We start from the raw sequence: 13,466 nt of genomic DNA on the forward strand, positions 1-13,466 counted from the left end.
GTTGTTGTCTGGCTTGTAGCATGGGTCTCAGCTGCCGTAGCTTCATTTTTCCATCATGTATTATTCCTAATGCTGCTAGGAGCTGATTGAGGAACCAGCTTATGTGGAAATACTGAAGATTTATTTTAATCACTAGAGTTCCAGCAGTAATTTCAAGCTAGTAACAGAATAGATAATTTATGTCAATGACTTTTTCATAGTGCAGAGGAAAAAAAAAAAGAAGGAAAAAAAGGGTTTGATCTTAATATTAATTGTGTGGTGGATGGATTAACTGTGGGTAGGATTTTGCCAGTGTGCTCCTGCGTTGCACTTCCTGTAGCAATACTAGTGTCTGCGTGCTGCTTTGGCTCAGGGGATCACCTTTACTGAGCTACAATAATGCAGGCACAGGTACTGGAGGCAGCTTTCATTTTTTGAATCATTAATGTTTGCTGTCAATGTAAAATGTATTATATTCTTGCTCTCATAATGACAGGACGGCGTGTTGCTCAATAAAGGCCTGCATCACTGTAGCTGATCAGCGTCCCCAGTGCTTCACAGCTTAATGAAGGTGATGTACAGTAAGGTTGCAAAGATTGATAGAGAGAATCCACATGACACACATTTTGTCAAGTCTGTCTCTTTCCTGAGTTCATCCCCTTGGCACTTTGAAAAACTTGTTAAAAATAAAATGCAGATTATATTTTCATTAATATAATTAATATGGCACAAGTCCAGTCTTCTTTTTTTTTTTTTTTTAATTTACGTTCAAAGGCACAAAAACATCCAAACGGTTAATGAAGAATTATACTTAATTATAATGATTCATTACCATCAGTGCAGTTGAGCTAATTTATTGTTTGCGCCCAAACTAAGAGAAAAAAGGTCTGTTGGAGTGAAATAACGCACAGTAATTAGCCTTTTGTGTTTAGTGACTGCTTTATCATCCTAAATGTTACTGTAAAATTAAGGCTATAGTTATGGAATAACTATCATATCAAATAACTGTAGGAAGACAGTAAAATGTGTGTTAGCAATGCAGGTGCACCTGTTACAGATGTATAGGCAAACAGTAAATATCAGCGTGTCAGATGAGGACAGTTTTAGGACTTGGAGTGTTAAATCTGGCATCATCCAAAGGCCAAATATAAATTAATAACAGGAACACTTGCTACTAATGTGTCTCAGATTAGAAGCATAATGTCATATTGAGAAACATTGATTTTATTATCATGTCAACATTGGCAAGGCATATATACTTCATTTCAGCAGTTACATTTCTTAGGTGACATTGCAGTCACTACAGGTAAATGAAAGCTGTGATGAGCAGGAATTTTTTTTGTTAATACCATTGTTTATATTGCTTCAAAAGCCCACTGTAGGAACTTAAAAATGCAGATCACCAAAAGTAAACATGTTTAAGTAGGTGGTTCACAGAGTGAAGCTATTTTTATAAATGAAAGCAGTAAGAGATCAGCAGGATACTTTAGAAGTCTGTGGCATCAGTTATAAGCTACTGACCTCCACCACACAAACCTGAGAATGATGCTGAGAATCTACCTTTTCAGTCAAAAACTAGATTATCCTTTAATGAGATCAGAGATTTCGGCCAAGCATCAAAAAAGGTCATCTCTGTATTATAAGATTGCTGCCAGAAGGTTGTGTCTCGCACGAAAAAAAGGAAGCCTTCTAATTCTTTTCTTTTTTTTTTTCCTTATGCCCAAAATAATGGTAAAAAAATTGTGTGCAGTTAAGATTACTTAAGTGGGGTTTTGACTTCTTAAAGTTCTGCAGCTCCTTAAATAATAGGAAGAAAAACAACTGCTATTTCAGAGCTTTGTTTTGCAGCCTCTCAGCTTCTTTGCCCCTTGGCCTATTCTGTGATTATCTCGTAGTGTCCTGGTAGACGTAGAAGTTGTCTGGTAAATTATAGCTCGCACCAGCTGCACCAAGTCTTTGTGCCAACAGACAAAATCTTTGCTCACGGCTGCGCTGCTGCATCCAGCCCGCGCACTGCAGACGCTCCGAGCTTCCCAGGGACAAAAAACTCAATGAAATGCACCTTCAGCAGCTCTCGCTTGCATTCTTGTGAAAGGCGGTCCTTGTGAGAGTGACATAACTGGTATTGAGCAATTCACATCCATGGACACTGTGTTAGTGCCCTACAGACATCTGCCTTCAGAAAGTGGTGCTTTCTGCATTGACTTCAGTCCAAATAGAAGTTGGGAAATCATTCAAACCACCCAGTCAACTGACCGGAGTCGAGAAGGTCCTGCTGTTGGCCATCCTTAACACATTGCTAGAAATACTCAGGGTGGATGTCCTTAGGCTCAGTTGACTTTAGATGGCTTTTAACCATTCAGCGCCTGGTGCCTTTGCAGCGTTACGTGTGCTTTGCAGTATACATGTATCGATGTAGGTGTTTGGAGGGGAGTTACGAGGATACATGGTACAGTGCAGTAGGAATTGCTTAATTAAGCAACATTGACATATGGAACTTAGCTATTTGCCAAACTGTTACTACGTGTTTTCCATAATTAGGAAATGGTTTTGGTGGATACTCTGACATTTCGACTGCCGTGCTAAAGTTATTAATTTTTTCATCCTTAGTAGGTCAGTCAATACCCTATCTAGCTTCATACTAGCATATGAAAGGATACGGATTCCAGGTTTGTTTGTATTTATCCCCACTCTCTTCCTAAGTTGTGCAGACAAAACATTTTGCAGTGCTGAAGAGGATTCGTGGGACTTAATTTACTACCTCAATCAAAATGTTTCACAGACCTCTACTTTAGGATTACTGAATCAGAGGATGCCATAAGAGGAAAACCCATTTGATTCTCTCACTACATCCTCTCTCTAGGGACATTTAGGGAACTGTCTAGGATAGTAGATGTGTTTGCGCCAAGCAGGTGAAAGGCTGTGTGAACTGACTGTGCCTGTCACCCAGAGGAGAATATCAGGATATTTCAAGCTGCACTTTGGTTGCCAGGACCCTGGTATGTAACTGGGTGGCTGTGGTCTATGCACTGGGAACAGAGCACAGCAGCATCACTAACCCGTGCATTTTTATGCCCATATGGTAGCCACCATCATGACTGACCGTGAGGATTGTGGTAATCTCCAGCTTGAGCTAGCCCCCAGGGCTGAAGGCTGTAACAGGCTGTGCCTCTTTAACCTGAATGCATCAGGAAATGCGTGACAGACCTTGCCCAGAGGTATTCATCTGTAACTTGTACCTGCACTGGTTTGCTCTGAAGCAGGAGAATAAGGACATGCTTTGGCCTCTGCTGTTGGATTTAAAGCTTTGAACACGATTGTTATCAAATAGTGTAGGGAGAAGGAAAGTCGTTGTCCCTGGACAGAGATGTGACAGAGAAGGCAGCTTATGCCCCACTGTTTCCTCATCCCCTCTGCATACCTCTATAGTACTAGCCATGATCAAATACTTAAGTGTTTTTTTTCCAGAAAAAAAAGTCAATCTTAGTGACCCTGTGCCATAGCTAAATTCAGGTTTAATTCTTATCACATGATATTAAAATTAATAGATTCCTGATAATTAATGAAACTATTTCTGTGTTGCTGTATCCTGCAGTGTGCTGCTCTGGTTGGTGAAGACCAGCCTCTTTGCCCAGATCTCCCAGAACTTGACCTCTCTGAACTCGATGTGAATGACCTGGATGCGGACAGCTTTCTGGGGGGACTCAAGTGGTATAGCGACCAGTCAGAGATCATCTCCAATCAGTACAGCAATGAACCCGCCAATATATTTGAGGTAAGGCAAGGTGATGCAAGTGCACATTGCAAAGTCCTTGCTTGCTTTTTTTCTGATTTTTTTTTTTTTGTTACCCTGGTGGACAACAGTTTTACAATTTTTCCCCCATTAAGAGACAATAAATGTGGTGATGTGTTAAGGGTTCTGATTGGTTCCTTTGATCTGCACGATCAGAACTAGGCCTGCGATCTGGAGGGGTGTGAGGGGTGAAGCCTTGAAAGGATTTAAATGGAACTTCGGATTTTTGAAAGAAAACAGCGAAACAGTGCCTAGAGTACACTGCCCTGTGGTGTCACGGTGAGGAGTTGCACAGTTGTCAGCTACAAAACAAAAGTCGAATGTTGTCTTCTACTTGAATTCCTCGTCAAGAAGCAGAGTGCAGCACAGCAGCTAATTGATGAGTAGCTGGAACATTTCTAGTAAAGGTTTTTACCACTCAGAACCTTACTATGCAAGGTTCTTTTGCACACAAATTGAGAGGTCCTCTTTGTTGATGTATAAGGGAGAAAAAGGGTGAATTTGGCAGAGAAGTCGTAGATCTCCTGGTGGAGAGCAGTCTAAAAGTAAAAGTCGAAGAGTGCTAGAGAGATTTAGATCTTTTCTTTCCAATTCTGCCTTGGGGATCAGGGTGTATGAGAGGAGGGTTACTGTCCCTTTATCTCTGTCTCCAGTCTTCTTTCTTTTGTTGTGTAAAGCCTTCATAATTCTCCGCCTCATGGTTTCGGGCAGCTGTGCCCCTCTTAAACCCTAACCTCCTTCCCTCTTTGGTAATAGGAAAGGCTATAGATCGTCCACTGACCAGGAAATTGGACAATAAATTGATTATCTGGCAGGAAGACCTTGTGCAAAAGCAAGCTACGGGTGCTGCCTCTCACATGGCAGGTACCACAGCTCCAGGAAGTACAGCTGGTCCACTGGCTCAGGGAAGCCCTGAATTATCATGGTGGAGTTTAAAGGCTGGAAAAAATTAACTGAAACAACATCATAAGACGCTTACTTAGGGTGATGTCCTGAATAAAATCCTTTTTTTTTTTTTTGTATACAGCTCTGAACCTACAGTGATCTCCCTGATGCAGATGAAGTTGCACTGGATTTATACCAGTGTAACTGATAGCAGAAACTGGCCTTCTCTATTCACTTTCTGTGATTTACATCCAAGTAACTTGAAATTAATTTTATTCAAATCAAAATAGGCCTGCAAAGCCTTGTGCTTAGGCCTTCTTTTTCCTTTAGTTGTATAGTGTTCTGCACCTTGTTTTACAAAGTTTCCAAACCCCGTGTTGTTCTTGAATTGCAGTTGTACTGCTCCAGGCAGGGTACAGCCTGCTGGTTGGTGACTAGGTTTGGATGGTCTGTGGCAGAGAGGAAGGGGGGCAGGGACCACACTTGCAGCTAGTGTGGTGCAGACTGGTTTTGCTTTTTTTTATAAGGGAAGAGCCATATTTTTCCACAGTTATCAAAAGCCAAATGCAGAGGCATTTTCCTTTAGGAAAAATCAGTTGAAATGCAGACTTTCAAAGTGTAAGTTCCAGATAAGTAATACAAGTAAGTATTTACCAATTCTAAGCACACAAATCATTCCAATAAAACCAGTAGAACATGAGCACAGACTTGTTGCTTGTCCCATGTGTTGTTGCCTGGCTGTTCTTATGGCCACAGCTGCAGAGTACAAAGTTGTCTCAGACAGGTAGTGACCATTCTCCTACATGCCCTGTATAGGAATTGTCACTTCCTATATGAAATAATTCCTGTTCTGAAAATCAAAGCATGTTGCAAACAACAAGACAACCAAATAGGCTTGTAGTTAACCTTGGGGATTGGTGACATGAGGTACTGGTCACTAGGGGTAACCTTGCATGGGCACATTTGGGTATGTCGAGGATGAGGTGCCCAGTGTGAAGAAACAGGAGAATGGGGAAATGGGGAATGCAGCTGGGGGAAGGCACCTAGGCAGCAAGTAATAGGTCAGAAATAATAGTTTGGAAATGAAATATGCTGCTTCTTTCCTGACACACAAATTCTATTGTTTTCTTTGTGAATGCCTGGATTTCTTCACACCAATCGACTTCTGCTGCAGGCTGCATCACTGTTTCTGACCTCACAGCTTGGCCCATACTTACCTGTAGGCACAAATTGTGCCCTAATGGTATTTTACAATTCTGCAGTGCAAAATTAGGCTATTTTCAGTGTCATAGTGTGTTGCATTTACATTTCTTGGTTGCCTGGCCTCGGAAGATGGGAGTGAAACAGTTATTTTCTCCTCCCATACGTTAACCCTGTCCCCATTCTCCATCATGCAGCTGGATACCTTACACTATTTCTTGCCTCTGCTGCTCTGTAATGTGACGACTGGGGGTGCTCAAGATCAGAAGAAGATGTCTTCTTCCTCCAGAGACTTATCTCACATGTCTGTGAGGAACTGTTTGTTTTAGCTGAGAAAATGGAAGTTTTGTGCAGTTTTCCATTTGGTAATCTCTAGATTTTTCCATATTGATCCTTATAGGCTTTTTTTAAAAGAAAATAATTTCTTTTTTTACCTTTTTTTGCTTCTTTTTTTCTCTTTTATCATTGTGGGAGTAGTATGTTTTATCTAACTTAAGCTTCCAGAGGATGTGTTGTCATACAAAAATAGAAATACAGCCTGTTTGGAGTGGAAGGGAAAGAACCAGAATGATGAACAAATGCTGGGAAGTACAAGAGCAGAATTACTTGCACAAGCTGTACAGTGTTAATTGCCAAACCTAACCTTGACTGAAACACAGTCTTCATTGAGGTAGTAGTGCAGTACATGTCGCATTGTCTAGGTGAGGGATGGTATGAAGTTCCTGAGTGTCTCTGGTGCACTTTTTTTTCAGAAAGACTTGTATTTCAGAAAGTGAATTTTTGGTCTTACTGCAAATCATGTTCCTGAAAGCTCACTTGAGCCAAGCACCCACAAGCTTAGACACTCCCAGTGGCTCACAGACTAGAAATTATTAATAGTTATGGTAGCAACCAGAAGCCAAGTGAGATAAAGGTCCAATTAGTCTAGATAGTTTGTAAGTGTTGAGTATAAATCTCTGCTCTCATCTGCTTAGGTGTGATGAGATACTGGCCTTCACTCCAGCGTTAAAACACACCAGTATTTTGCAGACACACCTAATTCATCACTGTATTATTCTGCTCACACGCCAGTGTAACTGATACTAGTCCTGAATCAAACCTGGACTGTCTGCCCCAGCACAGAGGCTCTTCTTATCAATGTTTCTACTTATGTACATTATTAATTAGTTGATTTCTTTCTATTCACAGCTTGATCACTTATTCTTTTTACCTAGTATTCTTTACCCGTTGCTCTGACTATTGGAAAGATAAAATGAAGGAGTTCTTGCCCCTCAGGGTACTGTCTATTGACACAAGTTTATGCAAGTAAATAGTTAATAAGTCACCCAAGAGCATTATTTAGATGGTTCACTGCACCATTCACTTTTATGCTTTGCTTTTGTGAAGAACTAGACTTAAAAAAATTGTATTTGCAAAAAATTGATTTGGCTACCTTTAGAAAATCAAAATGGTTAGTTTTTCATTCTCAAAGCCAATGCTATGTGAAATTGTGAACAAACGTACAACTTAATGTGTCACGAGTGAGAAAGCTTTGTGTTCACGAAAATTTTTTGTTGTCCCTTGAGGCTTCTTCATATACTATACCATATCATGTAAGATTAGCCACATTTAAAATTATTTATGACCCATGCCTAGCATCATGGAGAGAGAAGATATCTACGGCGGGTGTATCTCTTTGTTGGCATTGTTTGCAAATAACTCAACTGATGTTAAGAGAAAATGCAGCCCGTTAACTACCTGTTAAAAGTATAATGAACCTGTGTAAAATCATAAATCTTATACTTGGCAAAACCCATTTTTTAGCCTTTAAAAAGACTTCAGAAAACCCATATTACTTGCCCTTCTGCAGATTTCATTTATTTACATAATTTGTTTACATAATTCTGTGTTCCGGAGAGATGCTCACTGTATTTGATTAGTTTGCTTTTAATTGTTCTGTATGGGTGTAGCACAGGTTACTTTTTAAGGCCATTCTGTGTGCCATGTATTTGGAAAGCCTAAAAAGACAACTATGTAGACTGCCAAAAAGTGCTTGTATTACAAGCAATGCGAATGTGAGGAGAAAAAGAAATGCACAATGAAATGCAAACTGTCTTGCTCTTGGCAGCAGGAAAATTCATGGAGATAAATGATTTCTTATTTATTTGGAAGGGTTTGTATCAGGAAGATGATGAGTGTTGAGGGGAGCCTTAAACATCACCAGGGCATTGGTTCAGATTATAAGCTCCCTCATGTTCTGTGGTGCTGCCAGCCTCTTTCACCATTGCAGGTTATTCATTCAAGGTTTGCAGCCAGATTGATTAATGAATGACCAGATCTTGCGTAAAATGACTTGGCCTGACTTTTAAACAACCACCAATGTTTTCTTTGTCAGTCTTGTGACTGGTGTTAATGGGTTTCCAGAGAACTGAGCCTATAGAGACTTTCTGTAGTGGCCTTCCCTAGCATTTTTTCCACTTTTTAATTTTCTCCAAAACTAGTAGCCCAGGGCAGGCAGTTCAAGGAGATATAATCTCAGGGAAAAAAAGACATGGTAGTCAAATCCTTGATGGCTGATGCCCTTCAGTGCCAAATCAGCATGATTTATCATAGCCATCTATTCAGCACAACAGAGGCTGGAGGTGAGCTGCCTGGTGTACCTCACACAATATGCATAACTAGAGCTCTGAACTTTGAAGGAAAGCCTCAGAGCTATTTGCAAAGTGCTGGTGCTTAGTGAATACTAAATTACATTTAGGAAATAGTCTACTGCTACCAGTTATACTTCATTTTTATTCTTGACACAGACACCTAAATCAGAGAACAGTAACATTTCAGAGATTATGGTAGCAGTTTGGGTATGTTCCAACACTATAATAGGATCAGAATTTTAAGGCCTTTTTTATTATTACCAATAGTCACTTAGTTTCTACTGCAGCGTACTTTGTAGGGAATTACAGCTTTTACTAAAAAGATTAAAATGCTATTATGCAAATGATTGCAGTATGTTATTATGTTTACAAATTAACATCCATGGCTCAACACACAAATTAACTAACTATTCCATCTATATTATTAAGGATTTAATAAAGTAACTGTTGATAAAAATGAGGAGCTTGAAACACTTAATAGGAACTGATCATGATTTAACATAGAACTTAAACATTGTGTTTAATGTTCTAGATGGCATAATGGCAGAATAAAGCTCGTCAAAGCACTTAAAAGGACTGAGATTGTGTGCACGACATAGCAGCCTGTCTGAGAACTTAGAGGGCACAAACGAAATAGCTCTGGGCATATTGGTGAATCTGGAAGCAACACAGGGCCATCTCACATCAACATGTAGTTTCGTGCTCTAATAAGTAGGTTTTTTGAAATTTGGATTCATACGCATTGAGTGTTTTACATGATAGGCAGACGTAGTGTACTTGGGAACTTGTGTCCCTCTAAAATGCATCCTGTAATGAAATGCTTCTATGGCAAATGGGATTTCGTCACAGAAAGTATTGCTGTATGGCAAAAAAGGGGAAGGCTGAGTTCAGGCTGAGATGACTTTACAAACAGTGCTGCAAATTGCTATTCCTAACAGTTCATAAGAGATCATAAAAGCAAAGAGATAAGAGCAACTGAGGTCCTAGAGAAATGAATGTACAGTATGTGGTTATGGGATAGATTTAGTAGGGAAACAGACAACGTTGTGGGTTTAATACAACAATAAACATAAAAGGCTAAAGATGCAGATTTGGGATAGGAAACTTTATAAGAACAGTAAAAGGTAACTATGTATCATAAAAATCACTTGTGAGACTAGGAGAGAGACCCTCAGTTCCAGGGAAAGAAAATAGCAGACACTTGGTAAAAGCATTATATTCCTGATGGAGCAATGTCACGTTTCTTGTGTGTTTGTATGCATTACCTTTTCCAGTGTCTCTGGCCTGACTTAGGTCTCTACATCTGCTAAATAGAAGACCAGCACAATAACATCTTGTCTGTGTGGGATGATATATGTAAACTATAATCTATGATTAGCTATGCTGACATTTAAAAAGGCTCAAGCAGTAAGTGGAATTTATTTTACTTGAACCAGCTGCTATGTAATTGGAAAGAGTTTATGCAAATGCTCTGTATCTAGTGTTAGCAAGGTGTGCTGCTGCTCCATTTTCTTTCCCACTTGGACAAACTACAAACTGTCTAAACACATCTCTGTTTTAATGCAAGAACCTGGCATGTTGGTTGAAACCCTCAGGCAGGAAAGAAGTCCCAAATGAGCACAAAATATTGCTTTGAGAGCTTATTGTTTGATGTAAGAGACCACCAAGACCATTCCCCAGGCGCACAATCAAGAAAATGCAACTGATCCCCTTCACAGTCCCATTAAGGAGTCATTTCACCTGGAGCAGCTTTAGCTTGAGATACTCACTGTGCTGCTGTTCCTTAGAGCACCTGTCCTTTTTATAAGAGGGAAGACTAGCACTCACCAGAACAGTAGTGAGCTAATTAGGTCATTAGGCGGATGTCTTGGCCTGTGTTAAAACCAGCCCTTGAGGACACTGTGTTACACTGTGTTCCCAGTGGCTACATAGCTAAATACAAACTGGTGTCAGCTGCCATACAAACAAAAATGTAATAGCCTCCTTTCACAGAGGTCATCTTAAATCCACTTTGGTCACAGTCACATTCCACATCTGTTTTAGTGAGATGCAGCTTCTTAAGGTGGCATTTGGACTTCATAAGCACACAAACAACTGAGCTATAAATTGCTACTGCTGGAGTTATTTTGAATAAGTGTATACTGTTTCATATTTATAATGGTGAGGCTTCATAATATTCGCAGTGAATATATAACACAGATCAGTTCAACAAGCATGAAATTGTATGTTGTCAACTTGTCACATAAATAGAGCCGTATTCGAGCTTACCATAATGTTGAACTAAATATTTTCTCCCTGGAACTGCAGAGAGGGTCACAAAAATGTGGGACGGTAGCTCTGTCTTTTGTTAGAAAAACACTCCCAAACTCATTGCTAGTGGGAAGTAAATATTTCTGATACAATTTGTTTGGGTTTTTTCTTGTCCATTTACTTAACAACAGCAATAGAAAGTTTGCCTTTCTTAGACAAATGCTGATTGGCCAAATTGTTAAATTTATTTCCATTAATGGGTTTTTTCTAGTGTAACCTTTTTTTTTTTTTTATTGTTGCTATTTTTGCACTATGCATCATTGCTAATTGCTGCTAAACAGTCCATCTTAACCCTGGCATGCTCTTCCACTGCTGCCCCATCCCACTTAACATTAACTCTGGCCCATGCCATTACAGAAGGATAAAATCATCACAAGGCTTCATTTAGGAATTCTTTTCTCCTTGGTGCCACTAACCTATTGTGCATGTGTAGGTCAGGAGGAGGAAATTGCATGGAGTATATTTGTTGCAGGGAGAAAATTTGGGTATTGAATCATGTCAGACTGTTTTTTTCCCCATGAACAGATTAAATGTAGAAAGAAGAGTGTGTGTGTGTCTGTGAAAACTTATCCACTTGTAGCTCTTGTTGTACTACAGTAGTTAATACTCAGATGCTCTGGAAATTTGCAGCCTTTCTGGAGGAATGCCCCCTGCCAGCTTTATAGGCCTCTTTTTCTCCAGTGTCTGATTTTTATTTCAGTAGCTTTGTGCAGGTGCGTACAGGATCCTAATGCCTGTGTTTGCAAGGGATGGGCTGCAGCATTGGCAGGCATGGAGCTCTGACTGTGTGTGCTTGCACACTCAGCTATGGAAGCTGGGTTCAGGTCTCGGTGGAAATCATCCCCTTTGCAATGCATAGCTGGTTGCTTTGGCTGAATTTTCCATTCTGACACAATGAAGCAACAGTCTTGCTTCGTAATGATTGAGAAATTAATTAGCACTTTGCAGTGGTGATGAGTCTGAAGGGCCATGATTGGAGTTTGCTTTTTACCATATGCAGTAATCACTGGGTTTTGTTTATGAAAGCACAAACCCAAAACCTATTGAGATTTTGGTGTTGTCATGAAGCGTGAGCTGTGTGATGCACTGGAATAATACTTTCATTTCCTCACACACATCTGTGCTTTTGTGCTTTACTGTGAGTAAAACAATGGGGTGCTGGTCCATAATTGGTACTTCTAATCACTAAGACGATAATCAGAAGAACAGAGTATTTTCTGTGAGGAGCCGCGGTGGCAGCCTCAGGCAAGTGTTGTTGACTTCTTGATTTATGACAGCTCTGAGTTGCCTGAACTGCTCGCAGCCATCCAGCTCATCACATAAAGTTCAGGAGGATCATCCCTTCTAAGCACATTGCAGGGTTAGAGGTGCCAAATGGACAGAGAGAACTTCTTACACCTCTGTTTTGTTTGCTGCCAGAACTGCTCCTTGAAGACTCAGTGATATTAAATCTAGAGATTTGGAGGGGCAGTCCATCAAATGGTCTGAGGGACTGCAGATCTCTCCTGCAGGAGCTGCGCTTGCATGAAAATAGAGAAATTGGGTGGAAAAGTTTCTCATCATGAGATTGCTTGCAAGGAGGTGCAGTAATGGTTATCTGGAGGATTGGTTTGGTCAGAGGAACATTCTGCTTCCACACGACCTGCTAGAAGAAACAATGGGAATTTTCTCCTGGAATGGTAGTTTTTCCTGGAGGACAAAAAATTCTGAAAGTACTCCAAAACCTTTGCAAAAAACCCAGTTGTTTTTTCCCCATGTTGCTGTTTAAGCAGTGACATAATGATTCAGGAGCTGCATCAGAGACTGCAGGAAATAAAAGTTAGGGAAGTGAGACTTCTCACTGAGAATTTTACTTCAGTGGGAATGCTGTAGGCTTGCGCATTTCCACAGAGCAGTCAGTGACCACAAGTAAAAAGCAGGTATGATGAGAGTTTTACAAGTCTTGTAGTATTCAGAATTTTTTTTGCCTTTTATGTATGTATCATTTGACTAGCTGGATCTAGCTATAATGTTCTGTACTCTGCCAGGCCCTGCGTACTGAGACTCAGGGAAGCGGATCTTGGGTCTATTGGTGTCCACTTCAGGAAGGTTTCTTGGTGAGGTGTGGGCAGCCAGGTAGTGCTGGTGACAATGTGGGTGGTAAAGGATGAAGAATGAACTTGTAGCATGGAAGGGTTTTACAGAATCACAGAATGGTTGAAGTGAGAAGGGGTCTCAGGAAATCATTTGGTTCAAGCCCACCAGGCAGGATTACATGGAGCAGGAAGTTGAGGAATTATTCCTGTGTTCCTCTGCTGCTGGTTCTCCTCTCCTTAAAATGACTTTATTAGTACTGGTAATGAGTTCCTGATCCCATTTGGGAAATCTTACACTATTGTCTTAAGCAACTATGGAATTTCCTTGAAGCATGGCTGTATATAGCAAGAAGCCCATTGTAGTGGTTTGACCCCAGGCAACCCACAAGCCCCACACAGCTGCTTGCTTACTCCCCCACCAGCAGGACAGGGAGAGAACTGGGAGGGTAAAAGCCAGAAAACTCATGGGTTGAGATAAAGACAGTTTAATATGGAAAGCAAAAGCCACTCACACAAGCAACGAAAAACCAAGGTATTAATTCACTGCTTCCCATGGGGAGGCAGGCAGCCATCTCCAGGAGAGCAGGGCCCCAT

The 13,466-nt window shown here is 40.5% G+C and overlaps 1 protein-coding gene across 2 annotated transcripts in view; it reads left to right on the top strand.

The window, feature by feature from the left end:
- Positions 1–13,466, top strand: part of PPARGC1A (PPARG coactivator 1 alpha) — a 367,599-nt gene that overhangs the window by 299,514 nt on the left and 54,619 nt on the right. For both annotated transcript variants that reach the window (XM_017828835.1, XM_017828913.1), the window contains exon 2: positions 3,575–3,754. In XM_017828835.1, coding sequence (XP_017684324.1) covers positions 3,575–3,754 — 180 coding nt within the window. The remainder of the gene's footprint in view (positions 1–3,574; positions 3,755–13,466) is intronic.

This window comes from Lepidothrix coronata, unplaced genomic scaffold (assembly GCF_001604755.1).
Source record: "Lepidothrix coronata isolate B3197 unplaced genomic scaffold, Lepidothrix_coronata-1.0 Scaffold0, whole genome shotgun sequence".
Classification (NCBI taxonomy): Eukaryota; Metazoa; Chordata; class Aves; order Passeriformes; family Pipridae; genus Lepidothrix; species Lepidothrix coronata.